The sequence below is a fragment of the Bubalus bubalis genome, chromosome 5, assembly GCF_019923935.1.
Source record: "Bubalus bubalis isolate 160015118507 breed Murrah chromosome 5, NDDB_SH_1, whole genome shotgun sequence".
Classification (NCBI taxonomy): Eukaryota; Metazoa; Chordata; class Mammalia; order Artiodactyla; family Bovidae; genus Bubalus; species Bubalus bubalis.
In genome coordinates this window covers 97884505-97909821 of record NC_059161.1, presented here as the reverse complement: position 1 = coordinate 97909821, position 25317 = coordinate 97884505, and the positions used below count along the sequence as shown (strand labels likewise).

Sequence of the window (25317 nt, the reverse complement as noted above, 5' to 3'; positions counted from 1 at the left end):
TGTGCATCCACAGGTCCAAAGGAGGTTTTCATCTCACCTGCTTACCACTGTGTCCTCTCTTCCTGCCCACTCTTGGGACTCTAGCTCTTTAGAGGACCATCTAGAATTCTTCTCTGAATGAAGACTAATCCTCTAGGCCTCTGTCAGCAGAAACAGGTCCAGCCTGAGCCACCAAGTTTGGGGGCCCAGGAAGCCACCACGTGCCTAAGGGGCACTCGTGTAGGCTGTACACGCTGCCTTCTGCACTTTGGCACATGCGGCCCCCTCTCCCTGGATCATCCTTCTTCCCGTCACCTGGTGAAAGTCCACTCGTAAGTGGACCTCATGCATCAGGGGTTCCCTGGGCGGAATCAGCCATGTCTCCTGACATGTCTCCTGATGCTTTCACTGACCACCAGGCAAACGTTCACTGCGGGCCTCTCATACTTCACAGTGCGTGTCTGTCTGGCCTCGTGCAGGGTGAATTTCTGGAGGGCAGGGATGGTCTTTCTATCCCCAGTGCCTAAAACAGTGGCTGCACAGAAGAGGCCCTTGTTGGATGAAGCAAACGGCCTTAAATTATGGGGCAGGAGGGTGTTATCATGGGACAAAAGAGGGGGAGAGTTGGCATGCCCAACTTTTTGCCCAGTACACGTACTCTTCTATAAAAAGGGCTGGTTTTAACCAGACCTGAATCCCCATAGCCTCTCTGACTTGTGAGGTCTGACCTGGCTGTGGCTGCTTGCTGGGAGGAGTCTGCTGGAGGCGTTTCTGGCATGAGTGACCTCTGGGGCACTTTACACTCAAGTTGGTTTCACAGTAGTGAAGACCAAAGCCTGCTTTTAAAATTGGATAGTAGAGGAACAGGAATGAACACAAGCCATGAGCTGTGCTAGGCAGATTATCATATGTATCTTGTTTTATCCCTGCAACCATCCTACTGAGAGGGTAACAGGCAGGAAAGCCAGGGGTCTCTAAACAGAGGAAATAGGCTGCACGTGTCAGATTTTTTTCTCTTAAAATTCTGTGTTGCCATGACGACACCTGGTTCCACCCGAACTTAACTTTTCTCAAACCTTGAGCTCACCAATGCCTTTTTCTTACGGAAATGTTTCTCTTAAGCTATGTTAATGAAACTATGTATTTGCTTTGGAATTTGCCTTTCTTCAAAATGGTTCCACCTAAGACTAACTTTTTTCTTTTCTCAAACCTTGGGCTGACAATGACTCAACAAATCAGTATTCATATCAACTGCTTTATGGCTGGGGATGACACACCTCGTGCCATCCTATCTCAAAAATGCATATTGTGGGCAAGGGGCCGGTGAAACTCCGTCAGCCTCGAGGTGTCTCTCTTATCTGATTAACAGCTTCCTAACAGACATGAAACATCTGGCTAAAGACTAGCAGGGGGGCACTCTTTCTACTCCCCTCTGATGTCTATGTCAGAAGCTTTCTCTATCTCTCTTATACTTTAATAAAGCTTTATTACACAAAAGCTCTGATTGATCAAGCCTCATCACTGGCCCTGGATTAAATTCCTCTTCTCTGGAGGCCAAGAGTCTCAGCATCTTTCACAGCTCAACAACCTTTCACTACCAGGGTTTTTTTTTTTCCCATTTGTCCATCTGTTCTTTGTTCCTTTTGCTCCCTCATCCCCTCCCCTCTTTGGATTATTATTTTAGTCTTCATTTTATCTCCAGTATTGACTGATAACCTATGCCTCTGTTTTACCTTTTAATAGTTGCTCTATGATTTACAATATGCATATTAACTTATCAGAGCCAGGGTAGATATTCTAACTTCAATTTATAGATCAGGAAACTGGAATTAGAGGGAAGTTAAGTAAACTTTGTGACTGTCATAGCTTAGAAATAATGGATCTTTCCTCTAGTTCTGTCTCCTAAGTCTGAATTTTCCATTCACATCATCCCAAATAAGATAACTGATTTCTGGTTTCTGATTTTTTTTTTTTTTTTGGTCATACCTTCACTCAGTTTATCAGGGACACATAACCAGCTTGATCTTTGGGTCAGAAACTCTCAGAATACATCCCAAGGGATGCATCCAGTGAAATGTTAGGATTTCATGGTAAAAAAAAGGGGGGGTTCATGGTTAAACAAGTTGGAAAAACAGTGGGTGATTATATGAAATTATATGAAACAGTTCCCTTTGCTACAAGACTTCATAGAGCCTTTCCTAAGCTGAAATGGGTCATGAAAATTTTGGAATGGTGGTTATCCTATCAAACTGATTTGATGCCAAAACCAGTTTTTACAGAGTATTTCTCTTAACCAGTGTTTCTTCAAAAATACTTTGGAAAATACTACTTAAGAGAAAGTAAAAGTTTCCCATTATACCATACTGGCTTTGTCAAGAAAGATGGTCCCAATGACCAGAGCAATCGAGGTCCCTGCCTTCTGAATGAGCCCTGATCCTCACCTGTCATGAAGCACTTGATGTCCTGAGAGTTGCTGATGGGGTTGTTGTTTTTAAACATGTAGAGATTAAAGGGCATGATGTTGCTGCTACTAAGGTGCTTCCACAACTCGTGGTCTGGGCTAGTCCAGCGACCAGCCAGCACGTCGTAATCCCGCCGGCCCATGTGGACGAGCTTGGTGAGTGGATCGTAGAGGCCACCATGGTAGCCAATGATGATCTGGAAGTTGGGGTTGGTGTCCATGTAGATCTCCCCATAGGCCGTGTACAGGATCTGCTTGATCATTAAGCCTGTTCCACTGAAGACAGCAAGAGGGGTCCCGATGTTGTCGCAAGCTATATAAAACTCATCTCCGCTGCTCAACTCCATGGCGAAGAGGTGCCCTTGCAGGTCGTAGTAGAGGGATGTGATCTCAGAGCTGGAGTGGTTGTAGAGGTGGGTGACCTTGGTAGGGTTGGTCAGGTCTGCATAGAAAAACTGCAGGTGGTGGCTCTGGCTGCTCTTGCTAGACACCCGTCGTCCCAGGCCATCGTAGCGGTACCTGACACTCCAGCCACCACCCCGGTTGTAAGCCTTGATGAGCAGGCCGGCTGAGTTGTACTCAAAGATATCACTGCCCCGCTGCCTCAAGAAACCATCCTCATCCATCTTGTACTGCACGTCGCCCAGCCTGGTGATGCGGTCACGGAGGTCGTACCGTAGTGGGGTAAGCCGTGCACTATTTCCAGGGCTCAGTAAGTGCAGGTTCCCATTGAGGTCATAGCTGTATCGCCAGAGTGGCTTGTCATTGATGGAGACCGTCTGCAGCTGGCCATCAGCGTCGTACTCATAGGAGTAGCGGGTGGTGTTGGCGTAGGGTCCCACCTTCAGCTCCTTCTTGACCACTCGCCCCATGTTATCATACTGGACGGTCATCCAATACATGAGTGAGCGGAAGATCTCATACTGCACTTCCTTCATCCGGCCGTAGGCGTCAAAGTGCTTGGTGTGGGTCATGACCGTCGTGGTGATGATCTGGTTAATGTCATAGTAGATGACACCAAACTTCCCGAACTGCTCTGTCTTGCCTGACACGTCGTCATAGCGATACAGGTCAATGGGCAGTGGGGTCTCGTTGATCACAGCCTGCATGCTGGTCACCCGGAAGCTGTTGTCATAGTTGTAGTCAAAGCGGGCGTTGACCATGCCTTCCTCCGTGAAGCGGAAGATCTGGCGGTCGATCAGGGGCCCGATCTGACGGTAGCGGATGGTGCAGGTGAAGCCCTCGTTCTGTAGGTTGATGGTCTTTAGCATGCCAGCAGTCTCATCGTAGGTGAAGCTCACCTTGGTGGTGTCGTACAGCAGCTCAGCCAGCTTGGACAGCTTGCCATATTTGTATATCACCCTGCGGCCGGTGCCCAGGTAGAAGGTGTGGAGGAGGTGCCCGTCCTCGGTGAAGTCCTGGATGACTGAGGCATTGCCCTCGGGGGGTTGGTAGATGTTCCTGTAGTAACCCACTGAGCGGATGGTCTCCAGTGTCTGCCGAGCCACGTTGGGCATGGTCACAGAAGAGAGGCGGTCATTCTTGTCGAACTCAAAGATGTATTGCCTCTGGCTGTGGAGGAGCAGCACCATAGACTGGAGGGAGAGGAAAACCGAGAGGTGAGAGGAGGGTGCTGGGGAGGAAGGGGAGGTCTATGAGCCCCAGACTTAAAGGAAAAGAATGAAAGGCCAAGGAAGCCAGTGGTTCTTCTAAGTTATGCCCAAACCAGAGCTTTCCAATCAGTGTGCCCTAGGATAATGCAATGGCGTACAGATGTGCTAAGAGAAGGCCTTCTCACCACCCTTGGCCTGCCTACAGTGAGCAGCGCTGTGTTTGCCCCTTTGTGGGGTATAGAAATGATTTCAGTGTGGGATGGGGTTGGGAGAACTGGCCTAAAGTATAAATATTTGCAGCAGCCTCTCTCTTGGCTCCCTTGCTCCAGATTCCTTCTCAATCTTCCTACCCAAGCAAGAATGATTAAACACAGTCTGATAATGTCCATGTGTGTGCGTGCAAGTCACTTCAGTCGTGTCTGACTGTGCAATCCTATGGACTACAGCTTGCTAGGCTCCTCTGTCCATGGGATTTTCCAGGCAAGAATATTGGAGTGGGTTGCTGTGCCCTCCTCCAGGGAATCTTCCCAACCCAGTGATTGAACCCATGTCTCTTATCTCTAACTGTATTGGCAGGCAGATTCTTTACCATTACTGCCACCTGGAAAACCCCTGATAATGTCTATTGCCTGCTAAACAGCTTCTGTTGACTCCCTATGGCCTATAGGATAAGATCTGTCTGAGAAGGACATTTAAGGTTTGCATAATTGTTTATGTAGTAACAGGTCATACACCCACCCAGGGGTAGGGTGGGCTGTGATGGGAATGGGGAAACCTGGTTTCTAATAACGGACTCAGTGTATGGCCGTGGGCAAATTCTTTCCCTCTGCGTCCAGATTTTCAGGTCATGTTGGATGACCTTCAGGGTATCTCTTAGCACTACCACAAATAATACTCTTGCAGATGTGAATGTTGCAGGTAGGGGAAACGGGTCACAGAGCAAGCAGAGCATGGGCCTGGACAGCTGACCAGGTATAGAACACAAAGCCAGGATCTGGGTATCAGAACTGTGGCATGAAATACAGACTGTTTCATGAATAAGTCAGTAGGTAACAGGCCAAAAGACATCTGGGCATCAAAATTACCATTTCTCTTCTTTGAGACCAACTTTTGATTAGAGGCCTTTTCTGATTCCTAGTTCCTAGGATGAAATGAATGCAGAGTTCCAAAGAATAGCAAGAAAGCCTTCCTAAGTGATCAATGCAAAGAAATAGAGGAAAACAATAGAATGAGAAAGACTAGAGATCTCTTCAAGAAAATCAGAGATACCAAGGCAACACTTCATGCAAAGATGGGCACAATAAAGGTCAGAAACAGCATGGACCTAACAGAAGCAGAAGATATTAAGAAGATATGGCAAGAATACACAGAAGAACTATACAAAAGACATCTTAATGACCCAGATAATCACGATGGTGTGAACACTCACCTAGAGCCAGACATCCTGGAATGTGAAGTCAAGTGAGCCTTAGGAAGCATTACTATAAACAAAGCTAGTGGAGGTGATGGAACTCAGTTGAGCTATTTCAAATCCTAAAAGATGATGCTGTGAAAGTGCTGCACTCAATATGCCAGCAAATTTGGAGAACGCAGTAGTGGCCACAGGACTGGAAAAGGTCAGTTTCATTCCAATCCCAAAGAAGGCCAATGCCAAAGAATGTTCAAACTACTGCATAATTGCACTCATTTCACATGTTAGTAAAGTACTGCTCAAAATTCTCCAAGCTAGGCTTCAACACTATGTGAACTGAGAACTTCTGGATGTTCAAGCTGGATTTCGAAAAGGCAGAGAGGAACCAGAGATCAAACTGCCAACATCTGTTGGATCACAGAAAAAGCAATAAAGTTTCAGAAAAACATCTACTTCTGCTTCATTGATTACGCTAAAGCCTTTGACTATATGGATTGCCACAAACTGCAAAATTTGGAAAGAGATGGGAATACCAGACCACCTTACCTGCCTCCTGAGAAATCTGTATGCAGGTCAGGAAGCAACAGTTAGAACTGGACATGGAACAACAGACTGGTTCCAAATCAGGAAAGGAGTACTTCAAGGCTGTATCTTGTCACCCTGCTTATTTAACTTTTATGCAGAGTACATTATGTGAAATGCCAGGGTGGATGAAGCACAAGCCAGAATCAAGACTACTGGGAGAAATATCAATAATCTCAGATATGCAGACGATACACCACCCTAATGGCAGAAAGCAAAGAGGAACTAAAGAGCCTCTTGATGAAAGTGAAACAGGAGAGTGAAAAAGTTGGCTTAAAACTCAACATTCAAAAAATGAAGATCATGGCATCCAGTCCCATCACTTCATGGCAAATAGATGGGGAAACAATGGAAACAGTGAGAGACTTTATTTTCTTGAGCTCCAAAATCACTGCAGATGGTGACTGCAGCCATGAAATTAAAAGATGCTTGCTCCTTGGAAGAAAAGCTATGACAAACCTAGACAGCATATTAAAAAGCAGAGAGAGACATTAATTACTTTGCCAACAAAGATCTGTATAGTCAAAGCTATAGTTTTTCCAGTAGTCATGTATGGATGTGAGAGTTGGACCATGAAAAGGCTGAGTGCTGAAGAATTGATGCTTCTGAACTGTGGTGTTGGAGAAGACTCTTGAGAGTCCCTTGGACTGCAAGGAGATCCAACCAGTCAAATTTTAAACTCAACCCTGAATATTCATTGGAAGGACTGATGCTGAAGCTGAAACTCCAATACTTTGGCAAACTGATGCAAACAGCCTACTCATGAGAAAAGACTCTGATGCTGGGAAAGATTGAAGGCAGGAGGAGAAGGGGACAACAGAGGATGAGATGGTTGGATGGCATCATCGACTCAATGGACACGAGTATGAGCAAACTCTGGGAGATGGTCAAGGACAGGGAAGGTGAAGGACGTGGCGTGTTGCAGTCCATAGAGTCACAAAAAGTCAGACACGACTGAGATATTGAACAACAGGATGAAATGAAGCCTGATTTGAAGCAGAAAGACTTCCTAACGCCACTCTTAGCATGTGACATGCAGAATTAAGCACCTCTTGCTTAATACTGATCCCCTGGCTTCCATCTTGTTCTCTGTGACCAGGTCACACCAGGTACCCTAGACCTGGGAGCAGACTCCAAATCCTGCTCCATAAGTCCAGATAGTGTTTGGGCCTAGCTCCCATCTATCAAGTGGGACTTTTACATTCTCCCACCCAGAAGCTTCCATTTGTCATACCCTCACCATAATCCATCCAGACTCCACCCAGGAAGCCCCTGACCAGATTTTCCTGAACATTTCCTTTTGGAGACCACATGGGTCAGATCTATCCCATCGAGGTCAGCAGGCTGGGCCTGGGCTTAGGTTGAGCAGAACGAAGATCTTCTATATGGCAAGGCCAGTGATGGAAGGAGACAGACACCTGCCTTCTCTAAGTAGGTGTAGCTCCATGTCTTCCCGTCAGCAAAGATCCTGGATGTGATGCGGCCCGCCTGGTCATATTCCATCCTCTCAGACATGATGCCCCTCTGGACACCAGCGATGTGGCCCCCCGGGGAGTAGGTCACGTTGACGCCGTTCAGCCTGCTGCTGGGTGACCAGAGGCTGGGCCGCCCCGTCTGGTCATACAGGATGCGGAGGGTGAACTTGCGGTGATCGTCATAGATCTTCTCCGTGCGTGTCACGCGGTCAAAGTCCAGGGACAGGAGGTTCCGGTTGTGAACCTGGAGAAGGGGTAGGCAGACACAGAGAGTCAGTCTAGACATCGAGAACTCGGTCTGAGACGCCCCTGAGCAGAGGAGGCGGCACAGGTCTTGGGTGGCAGCAGACAAGGGTTTGGCCTGTGGCTCTGTCACTTGTCAATTCTGTCAAGTTTCCTCATCTGTAAAATGGGAATAGTCATGCCAGCTGCACAGGGCACTTGGGAGGGTAAAGACAATACAGAGTCTGGGTAAAGAGTAGCACATACGATGCACGTAATTTCCTAGTGCGATTCTCCTGATGAGGAGACAAAGGCAGATCCTTCTTAACTCCCTCCTGGAAAGGGAGCGGCCATGTGGGCCCAGTAAGTCAGTGCCTGACCCCATATTTTATGTGCCCGGCGCTGCTCTTGTGATTGACACTGGGGAGACCACAGTCAATGAATGACAGGGCTCCAGACCCCGTGACTGGTGAGTGACTGGGCCTGGATTCGACTCTCACCACTGCAACATGCCAGCATATGATCTGTGGTCCTTTGTGGCCTTGGACTCCCCATCCCCTCTGGGTCTCTCCTGCCCTCTGCCACCACAATCAGGGCCTCCTGGTCATCTCAAGGCATCTTCTTCTTTCTGGAGGCCCTGGGAGGCAGTGTGTGTGTATGAGTCTGGGATGCCTTCTCTGGCTGTGGGTTGCCTGGGGAACACCGTCCTAGGTTTTGGAACATTTGCTCCTGGCAGGTGGCACAGTGGTAAGGATCCTCCTGCCAATGTGGGAGATGTGAGTTTGATCCCTGGGTCAGGAAGATTCCTCTGGAGTAGGACATGGCAACCCACTCCAGTATTCTTGCCTGAAAAGTTCTATGGACAGAGGAAACTGGAGCCATTAAATGACAGCAAATGATCGTGGTAATTCTCAGAGGAAGTAGAGACGTGTGTGTCTCACCCTTCTCCCCAAACAAATTCTAAAGCCTTGAAAATCAGGATTTATAATGATGGTGCTGAGACGACTTTAGCTGTGAATGGCCTGGTTATAATAAGGTTGCTTTCCCAGGGGTAATCAAACACAATTGCAGAAGCAAAAACAGTATGGCAGGCAATTCCCATGAAAAATCAGAGGTGTTGGAGGCTGAAGCTGTGTTCTTTGCAGAGAGGGCAGAGGGAGAAGCAGCTTCTATACCACCAACGATGATGGGGGTCCTACAAAGCATCTTTGGGAAGGTCCCTTGTGACTCCCCCACAAGGTGCTACCACCCAGCCAGTTGTCCCCCTCTCCCCGTGGAGGGCCTCCAGTGAAGAGAAGCTACAGCTCTGCAGCAAAATTAATAAAATTGAATTAAGCAGCTCACTGAGGGACTGCCTAACGCTTCCTGTGCTCGGCAGTGGCGGCAATGAGATTTTACATCTTTCTTTATTAAAAAAGTTCCCAGTTGTATAAAAAATGAACTGCATTACAGGGAGGTGCATCCAGCTAACATTCTCATTCCACGTGCCGCCACTGTGGGTGGCCATTTATTTTGGGAGGACTTGGAGGTGGAGGCCACGCGACGGGAGCGTCATTCATCTCAGCCTAGGAGAGGGACCCATTACTGGCTGGGAAACTTTTGGTCCAGTTCATGCGGCCGAGAGGAAATCCTAACAGCACTAATGGCAGCTCTTTATTGAGCACCTGGGGTCTTCCAGCGCTGGGCTAGGGCTTCAGAAATATCATCTGGTTTCTGCAGAGGAATCTGAAGCTTAGAGGGGCTGCTCAAGGCTACATACATGGCCCCCAGGCAGGACTCAAACCTGGGTCAAGCCTTCTACGTAGCCCATTGCCTCCAATGTGTGTGAAGGACTCCGGGAGAATTCACACAGGGGGCCCGGTGAGTCTGCAGACAGTGTCCCATAAAGAACAAAGACAGCTAGACCTTCCTTGGGGAATCAGTGGAAGGCTGTTTCCTACATCAGATAGATAGTTGTTGAATTCTTGAGGACCACAGGAAGCCCTGTTTTCTGGGCTCCAGTTGTGTGATACTGAATCAGTCACATACTTGTCTGCTATGAGAAAGGCACCATGAGACAGTGTGTGTATTTCCAGTTACTGCCTAGCTATTCGAGTCTGGAAAACTCCCTCCTCTCTCTGGACCCTGGTTACCTCCTACATGAAACAGGGCCTTAAATGAACTTTCTCTGCAAGAAATGGCTGGGTGGGGGCGGTGGTGGGTGGGGTGCAGTACAGTACAAGACAGCCCTGGCCAGGTTGCATGAGGATGTTTCTGCAGCTTTGAGGAATCAGGAACATGTGGCCCAGTCCTGGGGTGCCCTGCAGCTCAGCAAGGCTGCATGGAGCACCTGTGTGCGGTCTGCGAGGCACTGTGCTTAACATCAGGACTAGGCCCTCCATTTCCCTCTCCCCATTGCCTGCCTTTTCTGAAGCTGGAGGGAACTGGAGCTTGGTAATCTGGCCCTGGGGCAGAGGCCACACTACAAAGACATGTGAGTGAGGCAGCGAAAGTGCTTGTTCTGGGCATCCACATGCAGAAAAGTGCTCTGAGATGCCAGACTCCAGAAGCCAGCCCCCTGGCAGTGACGGCCACGGTGGAGTTGTTTTGCTCACTAAGGAAGGATAACTCCGCCTGGAAGGAGAATGTGGCTTAGGGTCCAAAGAGCTAAACTAAATCTTCATGCCATGTTAGCAATGCATGATAAGAATAACGACGACAACTAGAAAAGGTATTACTGACTATTTTTATGTGCCAGATTCCATCAGTTCAGTTTAGTCGCTCAGTTGTGTCCGACTCTTTGAGACCCCATGGACTGCAGCACACCAGGCCTCCCTGTCCATCACCAACTCCCGGAGTCCAGCCAAACCCATGTCCATCAAGTCAGTGATGCCATCCAGCCATCTCATCCTCTGTCATCCCCTTCTCCTCCTGCCCTCAATCTTTCCCAGCATCAGGATTCCATATGAGACACTTTATGTACTATTTCTAATCATTACAGCAACTTGTAAGTTGGTTTCATTGTCCCCATTTTATTATGGATAATGAAATTGAGGCTTTACGAGGTCATGGATTTGCCCAAATGTGCTCAGGGAACAGCAGAAGCTGGAAACCCAACTCAGAACTGACTAACATCAAGCCAGTGATCGTTTCTCTAGCACAGGTGAAAATACACGAGACTCTGATTACGTGCACTTGCTTAACGTGTTCCCTTTTGCGGATGAAGAAACGGAAGCCCGGAAGCGCCTTCTCCCCTAGAGCGCCTTCTCCCCTAGAGCGCCTTCTCCCCTAGAGCGCCTTCTCCCCTAGAGCGCCTTCTCCCCTAGAGCGCCTTCTCCCCTAGAGCGCCTTCTCCCCTAGTGTAGCTTCCAGACCAGAGCCCAGTCCTCAGAGTCCTCCTTCTCCCTGGCCCCCCGGGACTCAGCCACCCCTGCTGGGAGGCCTTGCTCACCCGAAGCCGGCGCCCAAAGACTGTGACCTGGCCGCGAGCCTGCTCCTTGCGCTGCCGCCACTCCACCAGGTTGAGGCCGTTGTCGATGGGCAGCGTGACGTTCCTCTTGCCCACAGTGGGGTTGACGGTCCCGGCCAGCAGGTGGGGCTCCGTCTGCAGGGCCACCTCCATGCCGTTGGCCAGCAGCAGCCGCAGGGAGCCGTCGGCCCCGATGAAGTAGCTGTTCCGGACCTGGTCTGAGGGACAGATGAGGAGAGACTCTGTTTAGGAGGGCTGAGGAGGGACGGAGCTGTACAGCAGAGGCAGAGGTGTGGTCTTCAAATGTGCTTACGTTTCTGACCACAGAAACAAAACACTGTCATTGAAGAACACGAGAAAAATATATGGAGGTCCGTGAGCTCAGTCTCCAAAGGAAACTACTGTAAATATTTTGGTATGTTCCCAGATTTCACAATATTTCTGAATACATTTATGGTTAAAAATGGCTGCTTATAGAGTTCTTACTGATCACTGTTATTTTATTGTTGAATATGTTCATATATGTTCATGAACATATATGCTATGCCATTATATGGAAATAACAGAACTTATTCGATCGGTCCTCATATAGATATTCTGATTATTTCCACTTTTGCATGATTACAACCCTGCAAATAAATATCTGTTAATCATTATGCTAAAGTGAAAGAAGTCAAGCACAAAAGGCCTGATATTATATGAATCAGTCCATATTTATGCAATGTCTGCAAAAGGCCAACTTGTAGAGAGAAAAGTAGTGAGGGAAAAGGAGAAAGGGGTATGACTGGTAATGACTATGGGGTTTCCTTTTGGGGGTGATAAAAAATTTTCTGAAATTAGATAGTGGTAAAACATCTATTTCTGCTTTATTGACTATGCCAAAGCCTTTGACTGTGTGGATCACAATGAACTGTGGAAAATTCTGAAAGAGATGGGAATACCAGACCACCTGACCTGCCTCTTGAGAAATCTGTATGCAGGTCAGGAAGCAACAGTTAGAACTGGACATGGAACAACAGACTGGTTCCAAATAGGAAAAGGAGTACGTCAAGGCTGTATATTATCACCCTGCCTATTTAACTTATATGCAGAGTACATCATGAGAAACATTGGACTGGAAGAAACACAAGCTGGAATCAAGATTGCTGGGAGAAATATCAATAACCTCAGATATGCAGATGACACCACCCTTATGGCAGAAAGTGAAGAGGAACTCAAAAGCCTCTTGATGAAAGTGAAAGTGGAGAGTGAAAAAGTTGGCTTAAAGCTCAACATTCAGAAAACGAAGATCATGGCATCCGGTCCCATCACTTCATGGGAAATAGATGGGGAAACAGTAGAAACAGTGTCAGACTTTATTTTTTGGGGCTCCAAAATCACTGCAGATGGTAACTGCAGCCATGAAATTAAAAGACACTTACTCCTTGGAAAGAAAGTTATGACCAACCTAGATAGCATATTCAAAAGCAGAGACCATTACTTTACCAACAAAGGTCCGTCTAGTCAAGGCTATGGTTTTTCCTGTGGTCATGTATGGATGTGAGAGTTGGACTGTGAAGAAGGCTGAGTGCCAAAGAATTGATGCTTTTGAACCGTGGTATTGGAGAAGACTCTTGAGAGTCCCTTGAACTGCAAGGAGATCCAACCAGTCCATTCTGAAGGAGATCAGCCCTGGTATTTCTTTGGAGGGAATGATGCTGAAGCTGAAACTCCAGTACTTTGGCCACCTCATGCGAAGAGTTGACTCATTGGAAAAGACTCTGATGCTGGGAGGGATTGGGGGCAGGAGAAGGGAACGACAGAGGATGAGATGGCTGGATGGCATCATTGACTTGATGGACGTGAGTCTGAGTGAACCCTGGGAGTTGGTGATGGACAGGGAGGCCTGGCGTGCTGCGATTCATGGGGTTGCAAAGAGTCGGACACGACTGAGCGACTGAACTGAACTGAACTGAACTGAATGGTTGCACAACTTTGTACATATACTGAAAACCACTGAATTATACTCTTTAATAGTATGTTACAATAATATATAATAGGATTACATATTTATTAAAAATATACTTTTTGGATAAATCAATGTCTTAACTTTGGGTTATTTAATCAAAATTGACTCCTAAAAGTAGGAGTCCTAGGGCAAAGGGTTGAACATTTTTAAGGCCTTCCCACTATGGTAACAACACTCTTTACAATAAGGTGAAAAATAGCTCCAATATGTAAATCAGTGACAGAATGCCAAATATATATGTTTTAAATCACTGTCATGTATATACATATATGACACATATATGTATATATATGACAATGATTTAAAAGTAGACTTAATTTTGAAATTTTAAACCTGATTTTTGATTAGGATCTTTAGCTAATAGAACCTTCTGGAGAAAAAGTAAATTTCAGTTGTAAAATGCACACTGTGTTCTTTTCTAAAAATGGAAAAACCTGAGTTTTTACTGCAGTCACCTTCCTCTTGCCCTTTGTCAGCTGCTGCTTCTGTCTGCACTGCCCCCCTCTGTTCAATAAATGCGAGCCCAAGCCCTTCCTTCAAGGCTCTGTGTAAACGTCATCTTTTCCCAGAAGCTTCCCTTGTTCCTCTGGTTAGAACGAAAGCCTCCCCCTCCCTTAGCCTCTTTCCAGATCTCAATGGTGGTCCTGCAGCTAGTGGTGCAGAGGTTCACCACTCTGTGAGAGAATGAACTCTCAAACACTTCAGTTCAGTTCAGTCGCTCAGTCGTGTCTGACTCTTTGCGACCCCATGGACTGCAGCACACCAGGCCTCCCTGTCTATCACCAACTCCCGGAGTTTACTCAAACTCATGTCCATTGAGTTGGTGATGGCATCCAACCATCTCATCCTTTGTCATCCCCTTCTCCTCCCACCTTCAATCTTTCCCAGCATCAGGGGCTTTTCAAACGAGTCAGTTCTTTGCATCGAGTGGCCAAAGTACTGGAGTTTCAGCTTCAGCATCAGTCCTTCCAATGAACACCCAGGACTGGTCTCCTTTAGGATGGACTGGTTGGATCTCCTTGCAGTCCATGGGACTCTCAAGAGTCTTCTCCAACACCACAGTTCAAAAGCATCAATTCTTTGGTGCTCAGCTTTCTTCACAGTCCAACTCTCACATCCATACATGACCACAGGAAAAACCATAGCCTTGACTAGATGGACTTTGTTGGCAAAGTAACGTCTCTGCTTTTGAACGTGCTATCTAGGTTGGTCATGACCCAGTGAACAGTGAAACGCACTAGCACAGAGACTGAGGGCACGGACTTTGGAGCCAGACCTCCTGGACTCAAGCCCTACCTCTGCCGCTCTCTTCCTGCAAGACCTTGGGCAAATTCCTTAGGCTTTCAGGCCTCTGTTTCTTTATCTGTACATTAGGGATAACAGCTGTACTGTTACCTCTCGGGATTAAGTGGGAGGATGACCATGAAGATCTGAAAAGAGCGCTCAGCCTCTCGTGTGAGTCATGTAAATGTCAGTGACCACCGGTTGCGTGTGCCGGGCGCTGTGCTGGTCACTGTCACGTCTATCTTTCATCATCTTTCCTCCATCTCCTCTGCCCCATTTCACATACTTGTCAGAGTGAACTGTAGTACCAATATGGTCCTTCCATAGCCCCCCCCCCCCCCCCCTTTGCCTGCAGATTCATGCTTAAGAGAATGTATCCTAGAGCCTATTTGTCTGGGTCCAAATACCTACTAGTTGTGTGACTTTGGATAAGCCACTTAACCTCTCAATGCCTCATTATCTTCATTTGGAAAAATGGAGATATTAATCATACCTCAGAGGGTTGTTGCGAGGATTTAAAAAGGATGATGAATATAAAATACTAAAAATATACTTCACACAGAATAAGTGCTCAAAACGTTAACTCTCGTTGTTATTACTGCATGTGCTCAGTAAACATTTGCTGGATCAGACCAGATATACCCTGGGCTGTGTCAAGCAATGAGGATACAGTGGTTTTTGCAGGGAACCCTCACTGAATCTTCCCTGTGAGGATGGCATCAGATTGGCCTCTCTCCCTCCCACTCCCTCCCTCCACCATCTTTCTCCCCTTCTCTCTCCCACACACGCAGAATTCTAAAATCTGCCTCAAACTTGCCATGCATTATTCACTGACAATCTGTATTTTACTCCCTTTGAACAGTGAAAGCCTGTGTCAATTTATCTTTTAAAGCTGTTCCTTGCTGAATCCACATATGTCCATTAATGGTGCCTGTGGATGGAACAGCATCTGCAGAGGCCCCATCTCAAACGATTCCCGTTTAATGTGAGCTGTGACTTCCCAAGGCTGCCGCTCATTAGAAGCTGTCTCTTATTTCTTCCCATAGTTCAGACATAAGATGAAACCGAACGAGTTTTTTGACAAAGACTCTACTGAAGCAGCTGCAAAACCGAGCATCTGAGCCTGGAATGAAATGAGGAAAGAGAGCTTGGCAGAGGTACCAAAGAGGAAAAAGAGGTATCAGTTTTCCTGGATTCCGAGATGGACTTTTCACATTTTAATGTTTCTGAAATTGGAATGTGTCTTAAGTCCTCGTATGGATTTTGAGCAGTGCGTCTCCCGACCCCCTCCACCTGGAAAGTTGTTATTAAATTGATGGTACATTTTAAAACTGAGATGCGTCGCTTTTGAATTTTTAAAAGTTGTCTAAATATTAGAAGGCCTGCATTAATTTTTGAGAAAAATGCTGCAAGCTGGCTTAGACATATGGAGCAAAAGAGGCAATTCTTAATCATGGGAAAGAAAACAGGTTTGAAGGATAAGATGTTTGTGTGTTATCAGCTGCCCTCTCTTCCTTGGTCAGCCAGAACCCTGGCTGGCTAGGATCTGCTACCTTTTCTCGGAAATAACCCAGTTGGCGCATAAATACCTAGGGTCTGTCCCAACCCATTGCTAAAGGTGCTTGGTGGAGAAGGAATTCCAGGGCTTGATTTCTCTTTCTTTGATTGAAAACTGATATTGTTCTTTGAGTTTTGTTAAAGGCATAGGACTACAGTTGGCCTAAAAATGGTTGTGGAAATACACGGTTATTCTCTTACGGTAAATCAAAGTGCCTGTTAATTAATTAATCCAACAAGTACTTCCCAAGCAGTACTATGTGCCTGGCCCATGCCAGTCCCTCTGTTTGTTGTCTGAAGAAACTGTCTGAGCAACCCTAGGAAGTAGGACTTGTAATTCAGCCCCATTTTCCAGACCCAGAAACTGAGGATCAGAGAAGTGTGACTCCACCCAGTCCACTCCGGAGCTGGCACAGCAAGTGCAGGGGCCCGGCGTGTCTGCCCTGGAACTGCAGGGCACCATCCACCATGGCTCTCGTTTGCCTTCTTTCCCCAGAGTAGAAACTTGAGGGCCACGGTGATGGGGTGGCAGTCAGGACTAGAATTCGGGGCTTTGACTCTCAGACCAAGACCCTTTCTACGGCTTTGTGTCAAAGCTTTGGGGAGTACGCCAGGGAAAAACATCAAATAAGACTTTCCCTAGTGACCCCTTCTTTTCTTTCATGCTTACCAAGCCCAACAAAGCGACAAGCTCCACTTTGGGTCACCATGCCCCATGAGAACAACTGTGGCAAACAATTCACAGCAAGGTTACTTCTTTGTGATTTATCTAAAGCTACAAGATCAACTCATATCAGGGTTTATTTGATGGACACAGAGAAGGGTCTCTTCTTCATAGAGTCCTAGATGAGGAACAAGGCACTCTCACCCGAGATTCAGGGAGGCCTTCTCCAAGGCCCAAATCCCTTTCATAATTAGGTGTAATTATTCTTGTCCTTTGTCCTCGCCAGGCACCAGAGTTAGAGTCGGTCTTTAATCTGGGAGCCACTGGAATGGCCGAATAGCGAGGTCATCTGGATTAGCAGCTAATGGATTCTCTACCCTTTGTTCTGCTGATAATGGGATGAGACAATGACTATTACTCTGAAGCTTGGGGGAGAGACACTACAGGGCTCAGGCTGGTGTGTTTTGCAAATGAGGTGGTGATGGAGTGAGAAACCACTTGTCATGCTTTTCTGTTCTGGGCAGCTGCCGCAGTAGCAGCTTGATTCTCGTGTCATCCTTCTTCAAAGGGGGCCTCCCCACCCCACGGTCTCCAAGCCCCCAGGCCCCCGGCTGGCTTACCTTGCAGCAGCGTATAGAAGGCACCGGAGGCAGACAGGTTGGTGGTTATGGTGACGTCATCCTTGCTGGAGGTCTCCACCTGGACGTGCACCGAACTGTCTGTATCACTTCGGAAACTGCTCACCTGGCCGGTTGGGAAGGTCACATTTGTCAGGCGGCCAAAGCTGTCATACCTGAAAACCAAGGGGTGATTCTGAGTAACAGAGATAATATGGTGCCACTGCTGGAGCCTGGCATGTTCTACCTGATGGCATGGTTTTGCATGTTCCACTTTTCTTTCTGCTTGGATACATTTCCACATCTCCAGCATCTCCTTGGACACAACTCCACCTGCTGATATTCAACTGCAGGCAGACAACTTCTCTCTCTTGAGTCTTCCTTTCCTAATTCTGTAGAGTGGAGATACCCTCCCCACCCTCCAGGATTCCTGTGAGCAATGTGTGGAAGTGCCCTGTTGCTATGAACTAATACTCACTCACTAAGAGCCAGATGATGGTGGCCCAGGTGGCGCTAGTGGTAAAGATTCTGCCTGCTAATGCAGGAGACCTAAGAGACGCGGGTTCAAATCCCTGTTATCAGCAAGATCCCCTGGAGGAGGAAGTGGCAACCCATTCCAGTATTCTTGTCTGGAGAATCCCATGGATAGAGGAGCCTATCCTCTATCTACATAGAGGGGGCTACGTACAGTTCACAGGGGGCCACAAAGAGCTGGACACGACTTAGAACATGCATGTGTGCACACACACACCACACCACACACACACCCACACACACACCTGAGATGGATGATCCAGAGTCTTAGAGCTGGGTGACTCCCAGAGGCAAGGAGTAAAAGTGGATGCTTGAATACCTTCTCAAACCTCCTCCGCTCCCAACCCCCCGCCCCACCAAGAACTGGTTAAACAGGTTTCTCCTGACCAGCACTAGAGATGGGGCTTCCTAGGAAGCCACAGAGCCTGGGAAAAGGGGACTTTGAGTTCAGACCAGGATTCTGCTGCCACAGAAGGGGGCTAGACGATGGGTTCCCGTAGCCCCTTCACAACTGGATTTCACATCTGGCACCAAGCGGCGCTCAACACCCACAGCTTTGCTCTGGTGTGGTCTTTCTAAAGCATCACAAGTGAATCTTAATTCTCTTTCCCATTGTCCTGATGATAAAAGAAATAACCTAAAATTTTTCAACACCCACAATATGGTATTCAGATATGGTGCCAGTGCTTTTCATACATTCTTTCCCTTAACCCTCACAACTAGTCTAAAAGACATGTATTAGCTCTTTTTTGGAGGACACTCAGAAAGTGAAGTCACTTGCTCCAGGTCACACAGCTAAGTGTGATAGAGTCGAAATTTAAACTTAGATTTCTCTGCTTCCAAGCCGACCCTTGCGTCTCTGTCTTCAGAGTGTTTCCAGACCATCTGTTTGCAAGTGTCCATGGCGTGTGCTATCCTACCTGCTACGCAGTGGCTGGCAGATGGCAGGGAGCTGGCTACTAACAGGTAGGTTTGAAGAGCCTTTCTGGACTTGCGTGTGAATGGGGATGGCGTCTCAGGTGGTGCTAGCAGTAAAGAACCTGCCTGCCGATGCAGGAAGCACAGGTTTGATCCCTGGGTGGAGAAGATCCCCTGGAGGAGGGCATGGCAACCCACTCCAGTGTTCTTGCCTGAAAAATTCCTGGCAGGCTACAGTCCATGGGATCACAAAGAGTTGGACACGACTGAAGTGACTTAGCACACGTGCAGGTGAATGGGCATAAAGTTCTTCACCCAGGTGCCCATATTTTCGGCTTCTACTCAGGCTCAAGCCTGCAGCGTGGGTTCAGCTGTATATGTCTCCCTCATGTACTCTGGGTCTCCCACTGGGCTTCTTTTCCTGCTCAGCTTTTTATACTGGGGTAAAGCTGTTCTCTGAGCGCCTGAGCAAAGGGTTTTAACTATGGTGAAACAAAAGGCCTGAAAGTTTAGCTCCATCCTGGCTCTCCTGATTCCTTCAGCTGGGCCTGGCTTCCTGATGGGCCCCTGGGTTCCTGAAGCTCCTGTGGTTTCAGGTGAGACTTGGTAGGTGAGACCAGGCAGGCCTTCGCTGAGCAATTTTCTGCTCAAGGTCAGATTTGGATGCTGCGTGGGTTCTGCCATCCACCCGCTGTTTCTGTCCTCATGGCTGGCTGGTACTGATCATGGAATGATAACAGTCCCGGGCGCAGTCTGCCACAGAGGAGGTGTTGGTGAAGGTCTTTTGAGTGAATCATCCTAGTCCTCGACTCAAGACTGACTTTAGGGGGAGGGCCAAGGGGCTTTGGGAGAGCTGAATCTTTGGTGCTGAGGTCTGAGGAAGGCGAATGGATGCCCTTTCCATGATGGCAAGAAAAGCATGGGTTGCAATCATATACCTCAGGCCTGGGGGTGGTGGGGCAAGGCTCTGCAGATGTTTCAGTCCTTTGGGTTCTAGGAGACGCAGTTCCCTGGTGGTTCAGCCGTTAAAGAATCTGCCTGCAATGCAGGAGACCTTGGTTCGATCTCTGGGTTGGGACAATCCCTTGGAGTAGGGAAAGGCTACCCACTCCAGTATTCCAGCCTAGAGAATTCCACGGACTGTACAGTCCATGGGGTTGCAAAGAGTCGGACATGACTGAGCAACTTTCACTTTCAGAGGCAGTTAATGGGTTTGGAAAACTGTTTCCTGTCATGATTCTCTCATTTTTCTCCCTGTACCGAGTCAGCTTCTTGTAAGGGGAGGTCAGTCTGGCTCAGTGGGAAGCAGCGGTGGGGCCTGACCTAGAATGGAGGGTGAGAGGTGCAGAATGCCCCTCAGAATGGGTGAGGGCACGACTCTGAAAGACCACTGAGGGTGGTCTCGGGTTAAAGATCTGGGCTCTGTCTTAAGGCCTCTCTCTCCTGGAGGAGCTCACAGCTCTGCTCCTGTTAACTCTGGGAGAGCCTGGTGTGCTTTTTAGCCCTTTATGGCTGCTGGAAATTTGAACAGGAAGGAATTTCACAAAAATGTTTACAGCAGCTATCTCTGGGAGGTAGAATTACAGGGGATTTTAGTTGCTTCTTTATATGCATTTTATAGTCTTAAGATTTTGAATAATTAACATGGATGATTTTCATCATCAGAAAGTGCTGTGATGGGACTTCCCTGGAGGTCAAGTGGTAAAGAATCTGCCTTGCAATGCAGTGGACGTGGGTTCCATCCCTGGTTGGGGAGCTAAGACCCCATGTACCCAGGGGCGACTAAGCCCACGCGCCACAGCTACTGGGCCCGCCAGCTCTGCAACTAAGACCCCAGCCAAACACATATATTAAAAAAAAGAAGAAAAGAAAAGTGCTGTGACAAGGCAAGTAATGCCTCATGAGCATGGCCACCTTGGGGAAGAGGACTTTTTTAATTGCTGGTAATTTTAGAAGTGTCTCGTTTAGAGGACATCTGCCAATAACAACCTGTAGGCCAAGTATCACTAGAGCATCCCACATTTTTGAGCCCCAAATCAAGACTCCCCGCTCTCTAACCCCCCACACCCTCAACAAAAACCCCATTCTGTCCCTTTAACTGCAGTCTATGAATAAGCTGAGTGCTGTCAGATCCCCAGTCATCTTGGAAGGTAACAGGAAGATCCATTTCAGTCTGACAGTTTCATGGGATGGGTATGCTGTTCTAGTCTGGTTCTTTGAACACCTATGATCCATGTACACACTCTTTATTAATCTAATTTACTGGCCTAACTGGATAAAAAAGATTTTATTACACCATGCAAAATACTTAAAAAGGAGTTCTGGAGTCTTACAATTTTGACTTGATAGATTATTCACTGGACTTCCCTGGTGGCTCAGATGGTAAAGAATCTGCCTGCAATGCAGGAGACCTGGGTTTGATCCCTCAGTATGGAAGATCTCCTGGAGAAAAGTATGGCTACCCACTCCAGTATTCTTGCCTGGAGAATTTCATGTCACCTTGATGCTACTTCTATCAAGGCCCTGCTCAGACGCCACCACCTACAGGTCTCCCCATGCCTTCTTCTCCCAGTGATCCTCTGGAATGTGCCCCCCGCATCACAACAGCTGATGTACAACTTGTCTCCCGCTTTGGCCTTAGAGCGCCTGAGTTAGGACAGGATCGTGAGGTCAGACAGTCAGGCTGGGAATCTGGATTCCAGCATCTGCCATCCACGGCACCCTGGAGGACTGGCCTTCCGTTCATCTCAGCTTCCCCAGCATGGGGGCTGGGAGAGAGAAGATGATCAGGGGATGGTGGCTGAACAGATAAATGAATGCAGGATTGCATGTGCAAGGCCTCTTCCCTGCTTCTTCAGAGAAGAGAGACTATGATGCACTCACATGCCACCCCCTGCAGGACCTACAGAGACCTGACACACAGTAGGTCCCTGATAAACATCTGCTGAATGCACAAATATGGAAACAACCACTTTCACTAAACGATACTTGAGCAATCTCCGTTGGCATCTCCCCAGAGTTTTAGCTTCCAAGCTAGAAAGAGGCTTTGCATAAAGGCAGACAATTGTAATTATTATCGAAGGTGGCCTGTAATACATAATTAAATTGAGCCCGAAGACGATACGATGAAAAGGCCGGATGCCGTCAAGATCTGGCTTTCTAGGAGATGGCCAAAAAGCAGTAATTTCCACTCCTCATATTTTCCATTAGAAGGACTGAATGTCTTAATTAAATGAACATCAAACAGCACAGCCCATTTATAGAATTTTCTTGTCTCTTATTCACTCATTTCACCGCTTTCTGGAGCTCGAGAAAGGCCACTGGTTCTCTCTGCCACCTGATCAATTCCTGTGATTATCCCATCGGAACTCCGCTGCTTCTGCCTCTGCAGGGAGGAGCTCGGGCTATCCATTCTCTGGACCTTGACCTTTGCCCTGTGGCCACCTCGGTGTCCCTTTCTCTTCCTGCTACCCAGTAGCTAAGGGAAAGGATGCGGGTGCTTCCCAGCAGGATGCTGGAGACAGGTCTCTATCTGCAGTGCCTGGATTCTGACCCCAAGAGGGACAACTTCTGGCCAATGGCTTAGATACATCTGTTGCAGCATTACTTAAATTACTGGCCAATTTTCTTCCTCTCTATCACAGAAGAACAGAAGGAACAGATCCTTGTGGGAAGGTCCTTGGAGCCAGGTGGTTTAGGCTTTGAATCTAGGCTCTACACTTGCCAGCAATGCAACCCTAGAAGCAGGCACTCAGTTCTGTTCCCCTGTTAACCATCGAAACCCCACCACAAATGGTATTATTTCAGGCAGGTTATACAGCATAACCCCATGAGATCACCCTCACTAGACTGTCAACTCCCTGAGGGAAGCGCCTTTGTTCGGTCACTGGTGTATCCCTAGCACTTAGGGAAGTGCCTGGCATAGAGTTCAGTTCAGTCGCTCAGTTGTGTCTGACTCTTTGTGACCCCATGGACTGCAGCACGCCAGGCTTCCCTGTCCATCACCAACTCTTGGAGCTTGATCAAACTCATGTCCATCAAGTCAATGATACCATCCAACCATCTCATCCTCTGTCGTCCCCTTCTCCTCTTGCCTTCAATCTTTCCCAGCATCAGGGTCTTTTTCAATGAGTCAGTTCTTTGCATCAGGTGGCCAAAGTACTGGAGTTTCAGCTTCAGCATCAGTCCTTCCAATGAACACTCAGGACAGATTTCCTTTAGGATGGACCGGTTGGATCTCTTTGCAGTACAAGAGACTCTCAAGAGTCTTTGCAAACACCACAGTTCAAAAGCATCAATTCTTCAGTGCTCAGCTTTCTTTACAGTCCAACTCTCACATCCATACATGACTACTGGAAAAACCATAGCTTTGACTAGATGGACCTTTGTTAGCAAAGTAATCTCTTTGCTTTTCAATATGCTGTCTAGGTTGGTCATAGCTTTTCTTCCAAGGAGCAAGCATCGTTTAATTTCATGGCTGCAGTCATCATCTGCAGTGATTTTGGAGCCCAAGAAGATAAAGTCTGTCACTATTTCCATTATTTCCCCATCTATTTGCCAAGAAGTGATGGGACTGGGTGCCATGATCTTAGTTTTCTGAATGTTGAGTTTTAAGAGGCTCTTTAGTTCTTCTTCGCTTTCTGCCATAGGGGTGGTGTCATCTGCATATCTGAGACAATATGCATATCTGCATATTGATATTTCCAGCAATCTTGATCCCAGCTTGTGCTTCATCTAGCGCAACATTTCGCATAATGTACTCTGCATATAAGTTAAATAATCAGGGTGACAATATACTCCTTGACGTACTCCTTTGCCGATTTGGGAACCAGTCTGCTGTTCCACATCCAATTCTAATTGTTGCTTCTTGACCTGCATACAGATTTCTCAGGAGGCAGGTCAGGTATTCTGGTATTTCCATCTCCTGAAAAATTTTGCATACACTAGATGCTCAATAATGTGAATGAGTAAGTGTAGATAGAATGATCTGTTCATTCTTTTTTTCCCTGCTTTTCCCAACTTTACCTTGAAGCCTATTCCTTCATAGTTTCTGCCTTCCATTCCATTTGCTTCTGAATATGCTGAGTTCAAACCAGGCTTGGGGTGCTCGTGCTGACTGTTTCCTTTGCTGGGAATGCTCTTCCTTCTAACCTTGATAGGGCCAGTTCCTTTTATTACTCATGTTTTAGTTCAAATGTTATTATTTCAGCAAGGCCTTCTCTGGTCACCCATTCTGATGGGTCCTGCCATCTTGATCACATCAATCAGCAGTCCCCAACCTTTTCAGCACGAGGGATCAGTTTCGTGGAAGACAGCTTTTCCACAGACTGGGGGCAGGGGATGGTTTCAGGATGGTTCAAGCACGTTACACAGATTGTGCACTTTATTTCTACTATTAATACATCAGCTCCGCCTCGGATCACTGGGCAATAGATCCTGGAGGTTGGGGACCCCTGCATTATCTTATTTTACTGTTTTCACTTTGCATCTTGTTTTACCTGCTTACCTGTTTTTTGTTTCTTTTCCCACTAGAATATAAGCTCCACGAAGGCGGGGACCTTGTTTGTATTCTTAGTGCCCGTTGCAGGACCCAGCATGTAAAAGGCACTCAGTACATATTTCTTGGATGAGTGAATGAATAGTAGATATTATTGTTTTTTCAAGACCTAGGGTGAGAATAATTAAGCACTCCACCCCTGTTACCCCTCACCTTCTGTATGAGGAAGGGAAAGTTCACTAATATTCATATAGTACATTTTAGGTATGGAGCACTGTGCTCACAGCCATCTTTGGAGGTGAACATGATTATCATCATTTCACAACCAATGAAACTGAGGCTCAGAAAAGATAAATAACTTGCTTAAGATCACATGGCTAACAGAGGCAAATAGACTCTGTCAGGTCTGTCTGATCGTAAAGCCTGTGTTCTGTCATCAAGCTTCCTGGAAAGATGGTGCTGTTACAAATCAAAACCTTTGTGTTCAACTATTTTAAAGAAAAGACTGCACTTGGAACTATGAAGTGGGTAGAGAAGAGGGACAGCTTTCTTTTCGAGATGCTTTTCTTTGCTTCCATTACAGCTGATTCTACAGTGATGCTCAGCCCCCACCTGGGGGATGTGATGGAGACAGCTAGGTGATCGGTTTCTCACTATTTCCTCTCACCGGCTTTTCTTCACTTGTTTTTCCAAAGCATCTTTGGATTACAGAGAATGAACACACACAGCAGATTCATAGAGTGGTTGCAAACTTGGCTCTCAGAAGAGGACCACTAGAAGCTATCTTCACACATACTGCAAGCGTTTCTTCTTCACACTCAATACTTCACACCTTGATCCACATCACTACATGCGCTTGGTGAGGAAAATGCCACACTGCCTTTCTGAGAGTAAACTTTTTGCTGATTGGGCACTTTTTAGTTGGAAAATAAAGATTTGCTTTTTTAGGACTTTCATCTATGATTGTTCCAAGCACCACCATCATCAACAAGAGGAAATGGCCACTGTATTCTCTGTGAATAATTACAGTTCACAGCCCACGCATAC

At 47.1% G+C, this 25317-nt stretch overlaps 1 protein-coding gene across 9 annotated transcripts in view; it reads right to left on the bottom strand.

The window, feature by feature from the left end:
* TENM4 (teneurin transmembrane protein 4) overlaps positions 1–25317 on the bottom strand; it is a 1425092-nt gene that overhangs the window by 10717 nt on the left and 1389058 nt on the right. For all 9 annotated transcript variants that reach the window (XM_044944048.2, XM_045165964.1, XM_045165965.1 and 6 more), the window contains 4 exons: positions 17325–17497; positions 11174–11409; positions 7469–7765; positions 2421–4035 (listed from right to left, as the gene is read on the bottom strand). In XM_044944048.2, the coding sequence (XP_044799983.2) occupies positions 2421–4035; positions 7469–7765; positions 11174–11409; positions 17325–17497 (2321 nt within the window). The remainder of the gene's footprint in view (positions 1–2420; positions 4036–7468; positions 7766–11173; positions 11410–17324; positions 17498–25317) is intronic.